The 14,479-nt window shown below is 36.2% G+C and overlaps 2 protein-coding genes across 2 annotated transcripts; one reads left to right on the top strand and one right to left on the bottom strand.

Annotated features, from left to right (window-relative positions):
* Positions 1-316: 316 nt before the first annotated feature.
* Positions 317-13,130, bottom strand: LOC105676593 (persulfide dioxygenase ETHE1, mitochondrial). The gene is made up of 6 exons (XM_012374617.2): positions 12,669-13,130; positions 10,503-10,647; positions 7,337-7,522; positions 3,946-4,034; positions 2,019-2,229; positions 317-641 (listed from the first exon to the last, which is right to left on the bottom strand). The coding sequence occupies exons 1-6, from the start codon at positions 12,795-12,797 to the stop codon at positions 574-576; spliced, it is 828 nt and encodes a 275-aa protein (XP_012230040.1). The 5' UTR covers positions 12,798-13,130; the 3' UTR covers positions 317-573.
* RpS19a (Ribosomal protein S19a) lies at positions 13,116-14,283 on the top strand. Its single transcript, XM_012374618.2, has 3 exons — positions 13,116-13,252; positions 13,485-13,555; positions 13,840-14,283. Exons 2-3 carry the CDS (start codon positions 13,485-13,487, stop codon positions 14,231-14,233), a joined length of 465 nt encoding a protein of 154 aa, XP_012230041.1. The 5' UTR covers positions 13,116-13,252; the 3' UTR covers positions 14,234-14,283.
* Positions 14,284-14,479: the final 196 nt, after the last annotated feature.

Here is a 14,479-nt window from a genome sequence, read left to right as displayed (position 1 = left end):
AAACGCATGAAACGAGCATTTTAACCTATTAAAGCCAGCGTGTAAAACAAAGCATTCATTCGACGCGCATCACCGCCCTGCGCCGTTAAAATAGATAAAACGTTAGAAAAATATGCAAACAAGATACCATGATTAAACAGCATTTCCGCTTTTTGCATATGAAAAAAGGGCAGCCAATATACGGGCAGCCTGCTTAATGTACGAATTTCGATATAAATAGCGATATAAATAAATAACGATAACATTATCGATCTAAATGGAGCGAGGAGAATAATGCAACAATATCAGTTGCATACAAATTATAACATGTATTAAATATTTTATATCATAATAGTATCAAACGGATTTTATTTACTCTTGAATACTCTGTAACAGTCACAAGATATATGATCATTCTCCATCTAACGTTAATAATACCGTAATCATCGAATGATGAAATGCACTGAATCGAGAATAATCACATAATTCGTATATAAACATTAACTGGGACATCGCACGTTATTTCCACCAGGAGCAAAGTGAATAAAACTACAATACTGGCGTGTTATTGCATTGGTTGACAATAATTTTTTTTCACAGTTCGCTCTTTTTTTCTTCAATCTCGTACAAGCCGCAAACTTTGTTGGCCGGTACAGCTTTGTCTGAAACAACGTTATCATATTACATTTGTGGAGCTCTTCATTGCAAAACTGGCATGAGTCTAATGCGGAAATATATCTATTTCCGCGAATTCTCAATTAATTTTATTCTCAATATAAATTAATTGAACCAATAATCGCCAATTCTATAATTCATTTTTATTCCGTGTAATAATTATTTTTTACCACTCGCGGCAATCAATTTTGACACGTTCTCTTAGAATATTAATATTTCCATTTCAATTGAATTTTCGAAACTTGAGTCGAACCACTTGTGAGATAAAGAGCTCATTTATTCAGCATGCGACAGGAGATGCAAGTTGGCAATTTTATCGATCTCCTTTCGCTTCAACGACAGGATGTAACGGCGTCTCTGCTCGTCTAATATTTAGGCGCGCCGTGTGAGAATTATGCGAAGCCGACACAGTAGCTGCCAATAGTTCCTTCTCCGTAAAATTATGTCCATCAATTTTTTCTCGATTCCCGATCGCATCGCGTGAGAAAATTAAATTAGAGGTGAAAAGAGGAGCGGGAAGAAATCGAATATCCTTAAACCAATTTCTGATATCGAACATTCGAAATTCGTAGCTTCCGGAAATGGATTCCTTACTTAATTCACTTATCCTTTACAAGAGATTCTCTTTCCTTCTGCATCAATCACACGACTGTCGGCGAACTTTTTCTCCGAATTTGCGCTTTGCGGCGTTTCACATCTCATGCAATCAGATTTCGTCGGGGGAAAAAAAGTCATGCGTTCGCGATTTCCGTAAAATTTGCGACAATTCGAGGAGTTTTCACTTTTCACACGTAAGGAAGAGTTACGTGATCGAGTGCCGTGGCCGCTCGATCGATGCGATCCTCGCGTCGACTCAGCATTCAGTTCCTCGACTGTACCTAGGACGACGACACCGTAACGCCCCCCAAAGACGGCTATTAACTTATCAGTGGATCGACCTGATAGCGGCAAAGCGAGCGCAACCCCAAAAATGAAATGCGAATCCCGATGGGACCCGTGCAGCCACCGAGCTTCTTCGAGAGAGCCATTTCGGTAACACTCGGCAGATAGCGCAACAACCCCATCGGTACATTAATTATTTCCGATTACTATCAAGGGCTTTGTATCGTTTCGAAACCACAATGCAGTGGCCTAAGACCTTTAGGATTTTCCAACGAATCGAATTCCGAGAGAATTTCATTAGAGAAGTCGAATAATTAACGCGAAAGACGCGATAGATATCGATTTAACCGATTCGGCCCTTCGAATTCAATTGATACATCTCGTTGAACCATCTGATATAAATTTTACACATCTACAGTCACATCAATGCGATATAAAGTAATAAAATAAAAAAACACAGGCAACGTTGCGGGCAAACTCACCGATCATCTTGGGATAAGGCAGGTTGAGGTTGTTCATAATTTCGACGAACTGCTCCAGCGACTTGGACAATCTGGGATTAAGAGCCTTCTCCTCGGCCACGGTGGTGACGGTTCTGCCATTGTAATCGTGCGCCGGGTACAGCCGGTAATTTCGCGGCAGCGTGAAAATCTTCTCGTGCACAGATTTGTACAGGACTGCGGCGGATCCGCCCTGCGCAGACGAGTGCAGCGATTTGAGCAAATTATGTCACGAAGCTGAACGCGATTAGGAGGCAAAAGTGCACGATAAACCGTAATTACTAAATAACATTGATAATGCGCGTGATTCCGCATTAAAATTTAATCGATGCAATTCGCTGATGAAATTCCGACGTTAATCTCAATGCATTTCAAACGAACGCGATAAATCTTTCTCGTTTGTTTTGCTGAAATTATAACCCGCCGGGATGAAATCAGTTTCAATTATTAATTCTAATTATTGTCAAGCAGCAAAGCGGATTGTCTGTTTAATGTGTCACGTGTAAAAATAATAATTGCGGTCGCGCTCCTCCGTTAAAAGGTCGTTTAACCGAGCTTTCGAGAAAGAAAAAGTCGCGGCGCGTTTATAAAATGCACCGGCGCGCGGTCGCGCACGATGACGGACGGCTATTCATCACGCGAGCTGCGGAGAAGGAGTCTTTCATATTCTGGATGATATATCGACGTTTACTTGTACTACGTGCGACACGGTGGGAAAATGTTATTGCGCGCGGCCGTCGACGTCCCGACGAGAATTCAGGATGCCACCGCCGACGTCCGCGTCTATTCTCCGCATCGGCATCGATCGCCGATTAGTTATGACAAAATGTCATTTATCAACATACGGCAATTATATCGGTGACGGATGGAGAATGCCATTTCCGGTTAAAAAAAAGACCGTTTGTTTTGATTAAGCGACTGTCCGACTACATTGAAAGAGACGCAATCGGGTCTTATCGGCGGGAATTAAAGCATGAACCAATGAATTCGTGAGTGAGGCTTTTGATCAATCCGAAAAGATTTTCATGAGTCACGTGCAATTTGTCGTTCATACAGTGTGTTTCCGGAATTATCACACGCTTTTCACGCTTGAATCTTTCTTTCGACAAATGCTTGCAGCTACCCCAAAAATTTGCACTCCACAATTTTTCTCAAATTTTCAAGTTTTTATATTAAATTTTCATAATCAAACTTCAGGCCGAAATCTAGTTAAAGTCTTATATAAAATTAAATGAAAAGCATACAATTGCGTCTTTTCATTTTCGTTAGGAAAAAAATGCAAATTAGTTAAATAATCTCCCCGGAAAAAAACTGCGATATTTCCAGCACACCCTGTATATTCGGCACATCTTGAAGTGTCGCTGATGAAAAATGGCAAGAAAAATAAAAGTGTGCATACAATATTAACTGCATGCAGGAGATTGCAAATATTCTCCGCAGAAAAGAATGAATGCGGTTCCCAATTTTACGAGGAAACTTCGTGAAGCCATTCTCACTATACATTCACTGGCCGAACATAGCCGCCTAATTGCGAGTTTCATTTGCTGGTCAGGTTTTATTTACGGCTTCCACAAACGAGCCATCGAACAGAATAACGGCGGTAATAATAAATCAATGTATCAAGACGATTTAATTATTTGACAACTTAATTATTTTTTTATGCAAATGTTTTCCTTCTTCTCACTTCGTGTAATTTTTCTTTAACGGTGGAGAAATGCTGCGAGTCTGATTTTGTTTTAAATATATTGTCACAAATTTTTCACTTCTCAAAACGAGAAAAGTATCGCTTGCGATCATTTTTCCGTTTAAAGACACACACGTGCGAAATAAATGCGGATCACGTGCGGTAACCGCGTGTAAAACCGCAAAGATATGCCACTTTTTCGGCGAGCTTTCCGACTGGACTTACCTGAAAATCAGTTCTGCCGCATCCCCGTATCAAGAGTGCATCGCCCGTGAACGCGATTGCCTGCTCATCGCAAACGTACGTGACGCAACCTGCGAAAAGTATCAGATGGAATATTTACGATATCGTGCTTCGCTTCACGCGACCGCCATCCGGCAGGCATCGCGTCGCTTTTCGAACCGAATATATTTATCTCTCCGCTTCTCGTAATCGGCTGGTACGATAAATTGAGTTCTCGTTCGTCAGCTCGTTCATCCTATTTGCGTGCAATATCGCGTTCGGCGAAAAAAGAGGGGAAAAAAAAACGGAAAAGAAGAAAGAAAAACTGCGAACAGATATATTACGCGCGCTCGAAAAATGTCGAATGAGGCGAATAGCTGTACCTGACACGAAAACCATGATTTGTGTTCCGACGAATATAAAGATGATTCAGAAATCAAGTGAAATAATTAGAACATTTGCGTAATTTGTGCATTGAATTTCTCGCACAAACATATAATAACTATTTTCTTAGTAATTTTATAAAAACTAAATTTCAATATTTGCGTCAGCGCTGATGACTACGCAATATATATAATTATATTAATTTTATTACGCACACTTATCGAAAAATTCTAGTATCGGTTGATTTATTAATAAAACATCAGAACAATAAATATCTTCTGAGCTCCACGTTTTTTACCCAAAAATAAATATAAAAATCACTTATTAATCCTGTTATTGAATTTACGTTGATGAAAAGACTCCAATTGCGAAATGTCTTGCACTTCGCAATTGGAATTATTCTTGTGCCTTTGTATATTCTTCATACAAACTCATATTTGTTTTATAAAATATTTGCTTTCTCGCGAAATATGCGCGACGCATTTTTTATCCAAAAACAAATATATTAAAAATTACTTATTAATCCCGTCGTTAAATTTAAGTTGATAAAAAGGTTTGGAATGTCCTGTATTTCGTTATTGGAATTATTCTTGTGCCTTTGTATATTCTCCATGTACGCGCGGCGCACAAACGCGCATATCTGTTTTACAAAATATTTGCTTTCTCGCGAAATATGTGCGGCGCATTTATCGTGATGCATTTCTTCGTCTTACGTGCAGAAATAAAGCTGATATGAATATTGAATATCTAACCAGATGTTCAATGCTTGCTCGATTATTCGGCACGAAAAATCGAGCCTGTCGCGCGGACCCCGATATCGAGATAGCTAGATGCCTCCAGGATTTTCCCTGGACAAACGATTGAATCGCGACGAATAGCAAATCTGGCACGATCGATAAGAATGACAGTATCTTTTTTTTTTTCATTCCGTTCCGTCGTGCAAACTCCAATAGTGATATAAGTGTATATGCACGTCTGTACGTACAGAGTGTTCCAGAACTATCAAATACCACAAATGACGTCAACGTAAGAAGAAAGCTATTGTTTCATCGCCAAAAGATACCAAACAGATTGAAAATGTCGAAAAAGTTTAACAAGTTGCGCTTGAAGACTGCGCATGAATATAATAAAACGTTATTTTTTATTGTATTAGAAAAATTTACTTTTTCAATATTCTAATTTCGGAATTAATTATAAAAATGTAAAGTTGATGCAAAAAAAGTTAACAAGCAAAATAATTTCAAGCAAATTTTTTGCTGAGTGACGGTAAATTCTGGTACACCCTGTACATAGAGTTTCTCGGCATAAGCAAAGGCTTCCTTCTTTTTTTTGATGATGGCAAAGAATATTAGCATTTAAGAACATGTACATTGAAAAAAAGTACAAAAAAATTGCAGCTACAATGTTTTCTGGATGGAGAACAGTTTAAATTAATCGCTCCAGAGACTCTAATTCACACGCAAAACGCGTGCGGAATTCAGAACACAACGCAGCACAATTCTTCTGAGCGTGCAAAGATAATAAAAAAGAAAAGATAAGAATATGATACGCACGGAGTAAAGCACACAAGGTAGACGTTAATATTAAATTTCTAATAAAAAAATTATTCGGGAAAATGTAATGAAATAATTAGGAAAAATATTTTGAATAAGTAAAGGAATCTAGAAAATTTGCGTTTAGTCACTGAAATGTGCGCACAAGCACATAAACAATACGAAATAATTGAAATATAATATATACAACATTAGATGATAATAATAATGGAAAAGTTTAAAGAATATTTAATTATTTATAAATTAAAATCACAAAATAAACTTCACTGATCATCCTTCTTCACATTTAAAATTTAAAGTTATTAATAATATGCGATACACATATTCCCAAACGTAATTGTTAATTAGTCGCACACGATTTCTTAATAACTAGAATTACGATTGATCAGTTCGACCTTGCATGTGTATCCGAGATAGACGCGCATTACATCCTTGATCTTTTCCACGTGTAAAATAGCGCCGCCTCTCACCGCCCTCGCAAGAAAGTATTTCATCACTTTTCTCGGGACGTCGCAATTAATAAAATAATAGTCCGAGCGAACGCGATCGATCGCGCAGAAATGCATCCCGATATCGCGGAGTTGCGAACTACTTGTTCCGTAACTTTTCGTGTTACAATTCCGAAACTTTCGCTGCGCTGCATGAAAATCGCATTCTGTATTCATCGTGTGAACGCAGCGAGCGCGTTAAGAATTGCGTTAAACTGGATTAAATGCGTTACAAAGATTCATAAAACACAATATCGTTAGCTGCACCGTTGTGCACGGTGTCAAGGGGAAAATGTGAAAAATTAATGTATATTTTTAGATTTGAAGTAATTTTTTTTCGGATCAAAATTTAAGTCGAGGATTGAAATATTTGCTGTTCAAAATGAATATTAAAGTAGCGTTAAAGAAAATGGAAAAGATGAAAAATCCGAAAATTCATTTTTCATGGCGTGGACTCAACAAGACAACAGATAATATATCATATACGTATATTGTAACGCAGAATAGTTCGCGAAACATGTCGAGAAAACGTTGAAATCCACGTATGTATCAAATATGATACACTATGCACTTAGCCCTTTATAGGGCAGCGCTGTGCTCTATTTTACCACTCCATGTAGCTGACACATGGGCGATGGTAGGATGCTAGCTAAATGGGCAACGGTATAATATTTTACCGCACGAAAAAAATAAGCAAAAAGAAAAACCGCGCACCAAAAAAAAAAAAAAAAATAGCGTTATTTATCCTCCGCTGTGTCTAACTTCATATCGATTTTGCAAGCTATTCTCAACTTGCCGTCTTAAATCGATAAGTTGCACAAAATAAGACCTCATGTAAGATACATTCCCCAAAATAGGTACTTAAAAAGTGTAAAAAATGTAATAAAGTTCAAATGTCGTGCTGAAATAAAAACCCCCACAACGATTCTGGAATCGCAAGAAAAAATCCGTTTAAGGAAAGTATCTGACCTTCGGTGTGACCCGGAGTGGGAAGCACTTTCAGATGATGTCTGCCGAATCGGATCTGATCGTACGGCTGCAGAAGTATATCCGCCTCGGCGCCGCTACTGTGCGATATCATGGATTTGCAGCTGGGCAGCAGCGACTTCAATCGACCGGTGCCGGTGATGTGATCCGCGTGCATGTGCGTGTTCACTGCAACAGCGAGAAAGATTGCCGCTGAGCGAAGATGCTAGTCATTGTTGCACTGGTAAATGCATAATCGATAAGCGCCGCTGAGTCCGCGCGGGATCGCGATCGCATCGCCGTATCGCGCTTCCGTAATGCGCTACAGGTCGTCCCAGAACCGATAGATATCTCGCCAGCGGGGAAGGAAGATGATATACGGTTATCTTAATGCGCGGAGACATCATAGTTGCGGAATTGTTTAGCGCTGAAGATTAAAAAAGGAGGTCACGATGTGACGCGAATGAAGATTTATGGAAAATCCATTAATAAATTAGAAGAATTTCTGAGATATTTTTTATGTCGATTAAAAAAAATCTGTCCAACATTCCGAGATCTCTTGTATATTTCTACATTGTACGCGGGTAATTATTGGAAACAATTAAATTACATTAAATCTATTAATCTAATTAGCGGTCTTGCCCTTTGTACGACTGGATTACGCGTAATTCGCGCAGTTTTACAGAAGTAGAACGGCATTAATGGGGTCTGCATTATTGGAAAACAGAGAGAGGCGCATTATGGAAATGTCCATTTGTTCGGGACAGAATTGGCACGCGCAGAGCTCGGTATAAACAAGTGCATACGTTCCACTTAGCCAAAGTGATCTCTAGCAAAAACCACTTTGCGGTTTGATAGCGCAATAAGTAATATGGTAATCCTATTAACTCTTTCGCAACCTGATATACGACGCCGTAAACTTCGTCCCTTCTTGCTGAACTAGAAGTCCCTTCGCCATTAAGGACGCGAATTTCGGCCGGAAGAGTCTAATATTATCCTACCATCTGCGTCAGCGGGGAACAAACAATAATTAAAAACAGATATTTAAAAAAAATATTCTATCTTTAGAGATAAATAAATAGAAAAATTACGTAGAAAAATAAAAAAAACTATATAAAAATACGACAAAAAATTAAATAATTTCTATTTTCATATCCAATATTTTACTAGCACATGTGTGATTCTTCAATTCTATAACGTTCCAAAATTATCTTTTCCTTTTTTTTTTTTAATTTTTATCTTTAATAGCAAAAGTTTCCATAGCATGGCCTCGAAAATCCACACTGCAAATTAGCCGAGCGAGAGGGTACTTCTAGTTAAGGGTTAAACTTCATTAATTTCCATACAGATCCGCCCCCGCGCGCGATAAGCACGATTTGTCGGCGAAATAATGCCTCTCGTCGCGCGATACACTCGAAAATTATACGGCGTCCGTCGAAATCGATTCGGATCGAAGTCAAAGTTCTTTATCGAAATTGGCAAAGTTCGACGATATGCCCAGGCACACTCTCACCGGGTTTATGGTCCACGGCCGTGTTAAGCTGCGGAACAATGGTGAAACTATGCGGCAAGGCTCGCGAGCCGCCCCTCGCGGCACGGCGGGATTGCATGCCAATTCATTATGAAGTTCGGCAAATATTGGTCGGTTAGTAGGATAGTTCGCAATATAATTCTACGCTCAACTCGTAAATCACATCGCGGGACATCGCGTAATTGCCGACAAGTACATTGCCAGCGGTATCGGGCAACGGCGGTAGTAAGATAATACATTTTGTTGTTAATTAGAGCTTGTAATTAATTAGTTATCGATTCAAACGTTTTACGGACAGCGTCAATAAACAATAGGTCATTGCACTTGTAATATCGCATTCGGAATAATTGATCTTGCGTAATATTGATGTTAAATGCTTCATAATTAACCCTCGAAGGGAGGGTGTCTGAAACCCTCACTCCAGACCCGGTTTTGTAATCAATGGTCTTCTTGTTTCATAATATTATTAATTTACGTGAATAATTATTTTTGTGACAATTTGTGAGTCAATGCGAAATAATTAAAGATTAATGAAAAATGTGTTTAATCCTGGTTTTTTTTTAATAAGCCTTTAAATACCTTTGCCGTTCGAAGTTTAAATAAGTAACACAGTCTGCATATATTAAATTATACTTCAGCCGACGCTGTTAAAAAATGTCACCCAATTTTAAAGAATTATCTCAAAATTATGTGAAATCTAAAAATACGGCGTATTGGAAAAATATAAGTCAGATATAACGTTGTAGAAACAGAGCTGTCAATATCAATACGGTATTTTGCGAGTTACCAGAGCTAACATCTCAGGAATAAACGTCACTATGTAAAGTTTAATATTTAAGTCTTTCCAAAATTTTATATATGTGATAGACCAAAATCCATATTTCTGATATACTGATAATAGCTCGAACACATTAATATTCTATAAAAATCATATATTTTGAAAGTGGCACAAGTCGAATCTTGAGAGAATTATCGTGATGTTCTAATATTCCTTTAAAACTAATATAAGAATGATTAACGCGAAGTTGTCATATTTGATATAGTAGTATAAATAAAAGTAGTCAATTTTGATGCCAATCAAAATTTGAAAATTCAATACATAGATAACTATTATAAATAGATGCGATACTATTTCAGAACGAGTATTCTAAAGAATCTAATTTAATTTTAAAATTTAAAATATGGAATTTATCCATACCTTTTATTAATCTATACCTTAAATTTTAAAATTAAATTAGATTCTTTAGAATACTCGTTCTGAAATAGTATCGCATCTATTTATAATAGTTATCTATGTTAAATTTTCAAATTAGAATATTCGTTCTGAAATAGTATATATATATATATATATATATATATATATATATATATATACACATACATACATACATACATACATACATACATACATACATACATACATACATACATACATACATACATACATACATACATACATACATACATACATATATATATATACATACATACAATCTTCGATTAAACAATATCGGATGAGATAAAATATTAGGTGGTTCATCTGTGCGTCTCTCTCTCACGTCTCAATTTTTGTTATTTCTCGCAAACCGCGATATTTATGCACAAGATAATGAATCTGATGTTCAGTTGGCAACTTACGGGCGTATTTCAACATTAATCCTAACTCCTCGATGATTTTTTTATCACGCTCGGCCCATTCGATAACCGGATCGATTAAAATCGCTTCCTTATCGTTGATATCGGCCAGCAGATATGTGTACGTGCTGGATACTGGATCAAAAAACTGGAAATTTAAACAATTAATTGTTTTGTAACGTAATATGTATAAAATTAATTTATAATAACTTATTGTTAGTTTTGATTAGTTTGCAATATAATATTCTCGATTACATTATAATTGCAAACAAAATTAAACATATGCATGCATTAAAGAAAAGCTGATTAATTAAGAGAGAGTAAACATGATAAAATAGAGATGATGCAAAACAAGATAATGCGAATCTATTTCCAACATCTTTACATACATAATATTTACACACAGATATAATATAAAATATAATATTTGCACATCCGTTTCGATTCTAAACATATTCAAGTGGAAATATAACAAATAAGTCAGTCAGCTTAAACATATATCTTCGCATTCGATAATTTTTAATTGCGATTAATATATTTCGAATCTTATCACGTGTGAAATTTTTTCAATTTCAAGCTCGTACAAGAAACGGAAAATATGTTTTTTTCGGCTGCGCAAAACCATTTCCATGAAATATATGTATAATAAAACATTTTTGTGTTTTTCCACGATGTTAACATGCAGCATTCACTAATCCTGTTAGTACTGACCCGTTTTTTTCGGATATAATTCGGATATATAATAATTTTTTTTATTGAATTTCATTTATGTTTTTACTCAATCCTAACTTGGAGCTCAACAAAATGCGCTTAGCTGAGCATAAACCGAATAACAACGAAAATATAATAGCGTAATGTTTTTTTTATAATATTGTGTAATAATTTTTTTATTAAACTAATATGCAATTATAAATATTGATTAACGAAGCAAATGTGAATTAATTTTATTTGGCAATTTTCAAATAGATAGTCTTTACATTTATTGCAAATTATTATTTTAATGTTCAATTTTGTTAGAATATAACGTTCATCTGTGATATATATATTAAAGCTACAAGAACAATGATAAATATTTCGCATTTCATGTCGAGATAAAACAAGTCCAAATTTTTGACAGATAAATTAAATTTCCGCTCAAACATTAGTTAAAATGGTAAACGGAACAACGTTTATTTATATTTGTCGAAACAGAGTACTACGAAAGCTACACAGCTCAAAGGCTATTGTATTAAACTCATTGCAATAATAGTATTGAGCTGAAAAATAAATGTAACTTGATGTGTAACACATCGAATAGCCAATCAAAATAAATTTATTCGAGTTATATAACATTTTTATTTAAAAAAATCTATTCCAAATTTGTCAAATCATTCAATTTTCAAGTTTTTTTTCTGACATCTATATTCAAATGTAAAATATTAACTCTTCTATCTGGTTGCATTTTTATATATACTTCTACAAACCCTTCTTTACTCCTTTATCCCTCGAAATCCTGAAATCGACCTGCTTTGTTTTACATGCAGCAGATATAGCTAAAAAGAACAGACCTTAGATGTGCTCCTTTTAGTAAAACTTTTCCGTATTTTCCTACGTTTTCTTTTTTTTTCGAAATAACAAATGTATATTCCTTCCATTTTAAATGTAGTAAACGTAAAAAAATGCAGCTAAAAGTAGCAGACTTTAGATCTGTGCTTTTCAACACTCATGTAATATTCTTTTTTACTTTCTTGTTTACTTCCTTTTTTATTCCTTCTAAATTATCAACACAAAGTTATGAAAATTATTATACTACCTCATAGAACATTAACTATCTTATAGGTTATTTGCTGTGTTCTTTCCGCGATCAAAATCACTCTGTAGAAAAATATTGCGAAAGTTGGAGCAAGAAAGGGCTGCAATATGCATCGATTGACGAAGAAAACCAAATACCAAATTGTTATTCTTCTCTAGTTTCTCTAGTTTAACAACTTTCATATTTGCGTACAAGTATTTTACTTTAAATAATTGATCACAGAAAAAAAAATGTGAATCACTTCCATATTGTCGGATCGCAATACGCCGCGTCCGAATGAGTGCGAATGGTCATCCATTAGATGACGTTACGAGCAGCCGCCGCGGCGTATCGCGTCCCGGCGCAGGCGTGCGCGGGCCGTCCTTTGGGCAAATTACCTGGCGAAACAGAAAGTCCTTCGAAAAGGGCACGCGCTCTGTCAGAACGTCGATCATGGCGTAATTGTTGCGCGTCCCAACTCTCCGCACAACTATCGGCGAGACTATGCGACGGAGATTGCGAATCATGTTGTCTTATATTGCAGCTGCACACCTTACGTCGCGCACCGTCGCGCACTGACACAACGAAAAAAATGATGATGACAATACGAAATACTGTAAACCCGCACTATATATATATTACGAAACATTATGCAACATGTATCTGAAGCAGAGATAAAGTTATCTCGCGCATAGGATACATAACCTTCTTGTAAACTATATCCATTTCTTGCATCATGACACGATAACTACTGATTGAATTACAAAACATTTCTGTCAATGAGCTTGAGAATCGCTTCAGACTTCAGACGTCGTCGTTGAATGATAAGTACGTAATCTTCACATAGATGTCGCATTTTGAGGTGGAGGTTGTCCATCTTGAGACACGTAATTTATGACTGCTTCCTGTCGAGCCATTTTACAAGTCTTTACGGTTTGCCGCCATCTTGGCTTTGCTCTTTCCGGCTAGCATTCTTGCAAAGGTGCGTGGTGTTGACAGTATTGTAGCAAATTAAGTTGTTTTTAGTAAACGAAGTACGAGAATTTATGTCGAAATATATGCGGTAGATTTAGTGGCTTCTATAATTTATGTCAATTGTCAAAATTTTTAATTTAAAGTAATATTGTTATGTTAATTCGTGTACATCACCCATGTGGCTTGTGTACGTTGTTTTACGTTGTTAGCTACTTTGTTAAATCTGATTTTCTTTCTAGATGCCGTCTGTAACACTGAAGGACGTTGATCAACACAAATTCGTGAAGGCCTTTGCTGCCTTCCTGAAAAAGTGAGTACGAAATGTACAAGAGCGAGAGAATCTAACCTTAAAATCTCCCACACGTTGCAACACTTAAAATGTCACGATATATTGTTATTTCAATTCTTGCTACGCTTATTTCTTTGATTTCTTTCTAAATATTGTTTTTTTATATGTACTTTGTTACTTTATTGTTTATAAGAAGTTTCATCTTATACAGACTGTGTTTATATGATTACGTGTACCAAAAATGTGCACTACTGTTATAAAAAATGTTTCATAATTCTATATTATGCTCTCTTGGCATATTTTAGAACTGGCAAAATGCGTGTGCCAGAATGGGTGGACATTGTAAAGTCAGCCAGATTTAAGGAACTTGCGCCGTACGATCCTGATTGGTATTACATTCGTTGTGCTGCTTTGGTGCGTCACATCTACATTCGTAGCCCAATTGGAGTCGGTGCAGTCACCAAGATCTTTGGTGGACGCAAACGCAATGGCACTCATCCCAGCCACTTTTGCCGATCTGCGGGTGGTGTCGCACGCAAAGCACTTCAGAGCTTGGAGCAACTAAAACTCATCGAGAAAGCACCTGTTGGTGGACGGAAACTGACCAGCCAAGGACGTAGAGATTTAGATCGTATTGCTGCACAAGTTAAAGCTAAGAGCAAAAAACAACTTAAGCTTCAAGAGACGATTGTAATTTAATATTCTTTTATGTTTCTTTAATAAAATTAAAAACATATAAATCTCTAAAATTCTGGTATTTTATTGTATCCAACTGTGATTTTATCGCTATAATTACATTTATTGAATGTTTACTGAAAACTGTCGAATATAATTATTATATAAGCTTATATAAGTATTATTATATTTATGTACTTGTTATTTTTTTTTAAAAGACATTTGTTTTTATTAATTGATAATATTTAAGATATTATCTTCACCTTGTGA

Source organism: Linepithema humile, chromosome 3, assembly GCF_040581485.1.
Source record: "Linepithema humile isolate Giens D197 chromosome 3, Lhum_UNIL_v1.0, whole genome shotgun sequence".
NCBI classification, from domain to species: domain Eukaryota; kingdom Metazoa; phylum Arthropoda; class Insecta; order Hymenoptera; family Formicidae; genus Linepithema; species Linepithema humile.
The sequence above is the reverse complement of the archived record's forward strand: the minus strand, read 5'-3'. Positions and strand labels throughout refer to the sequence as shown.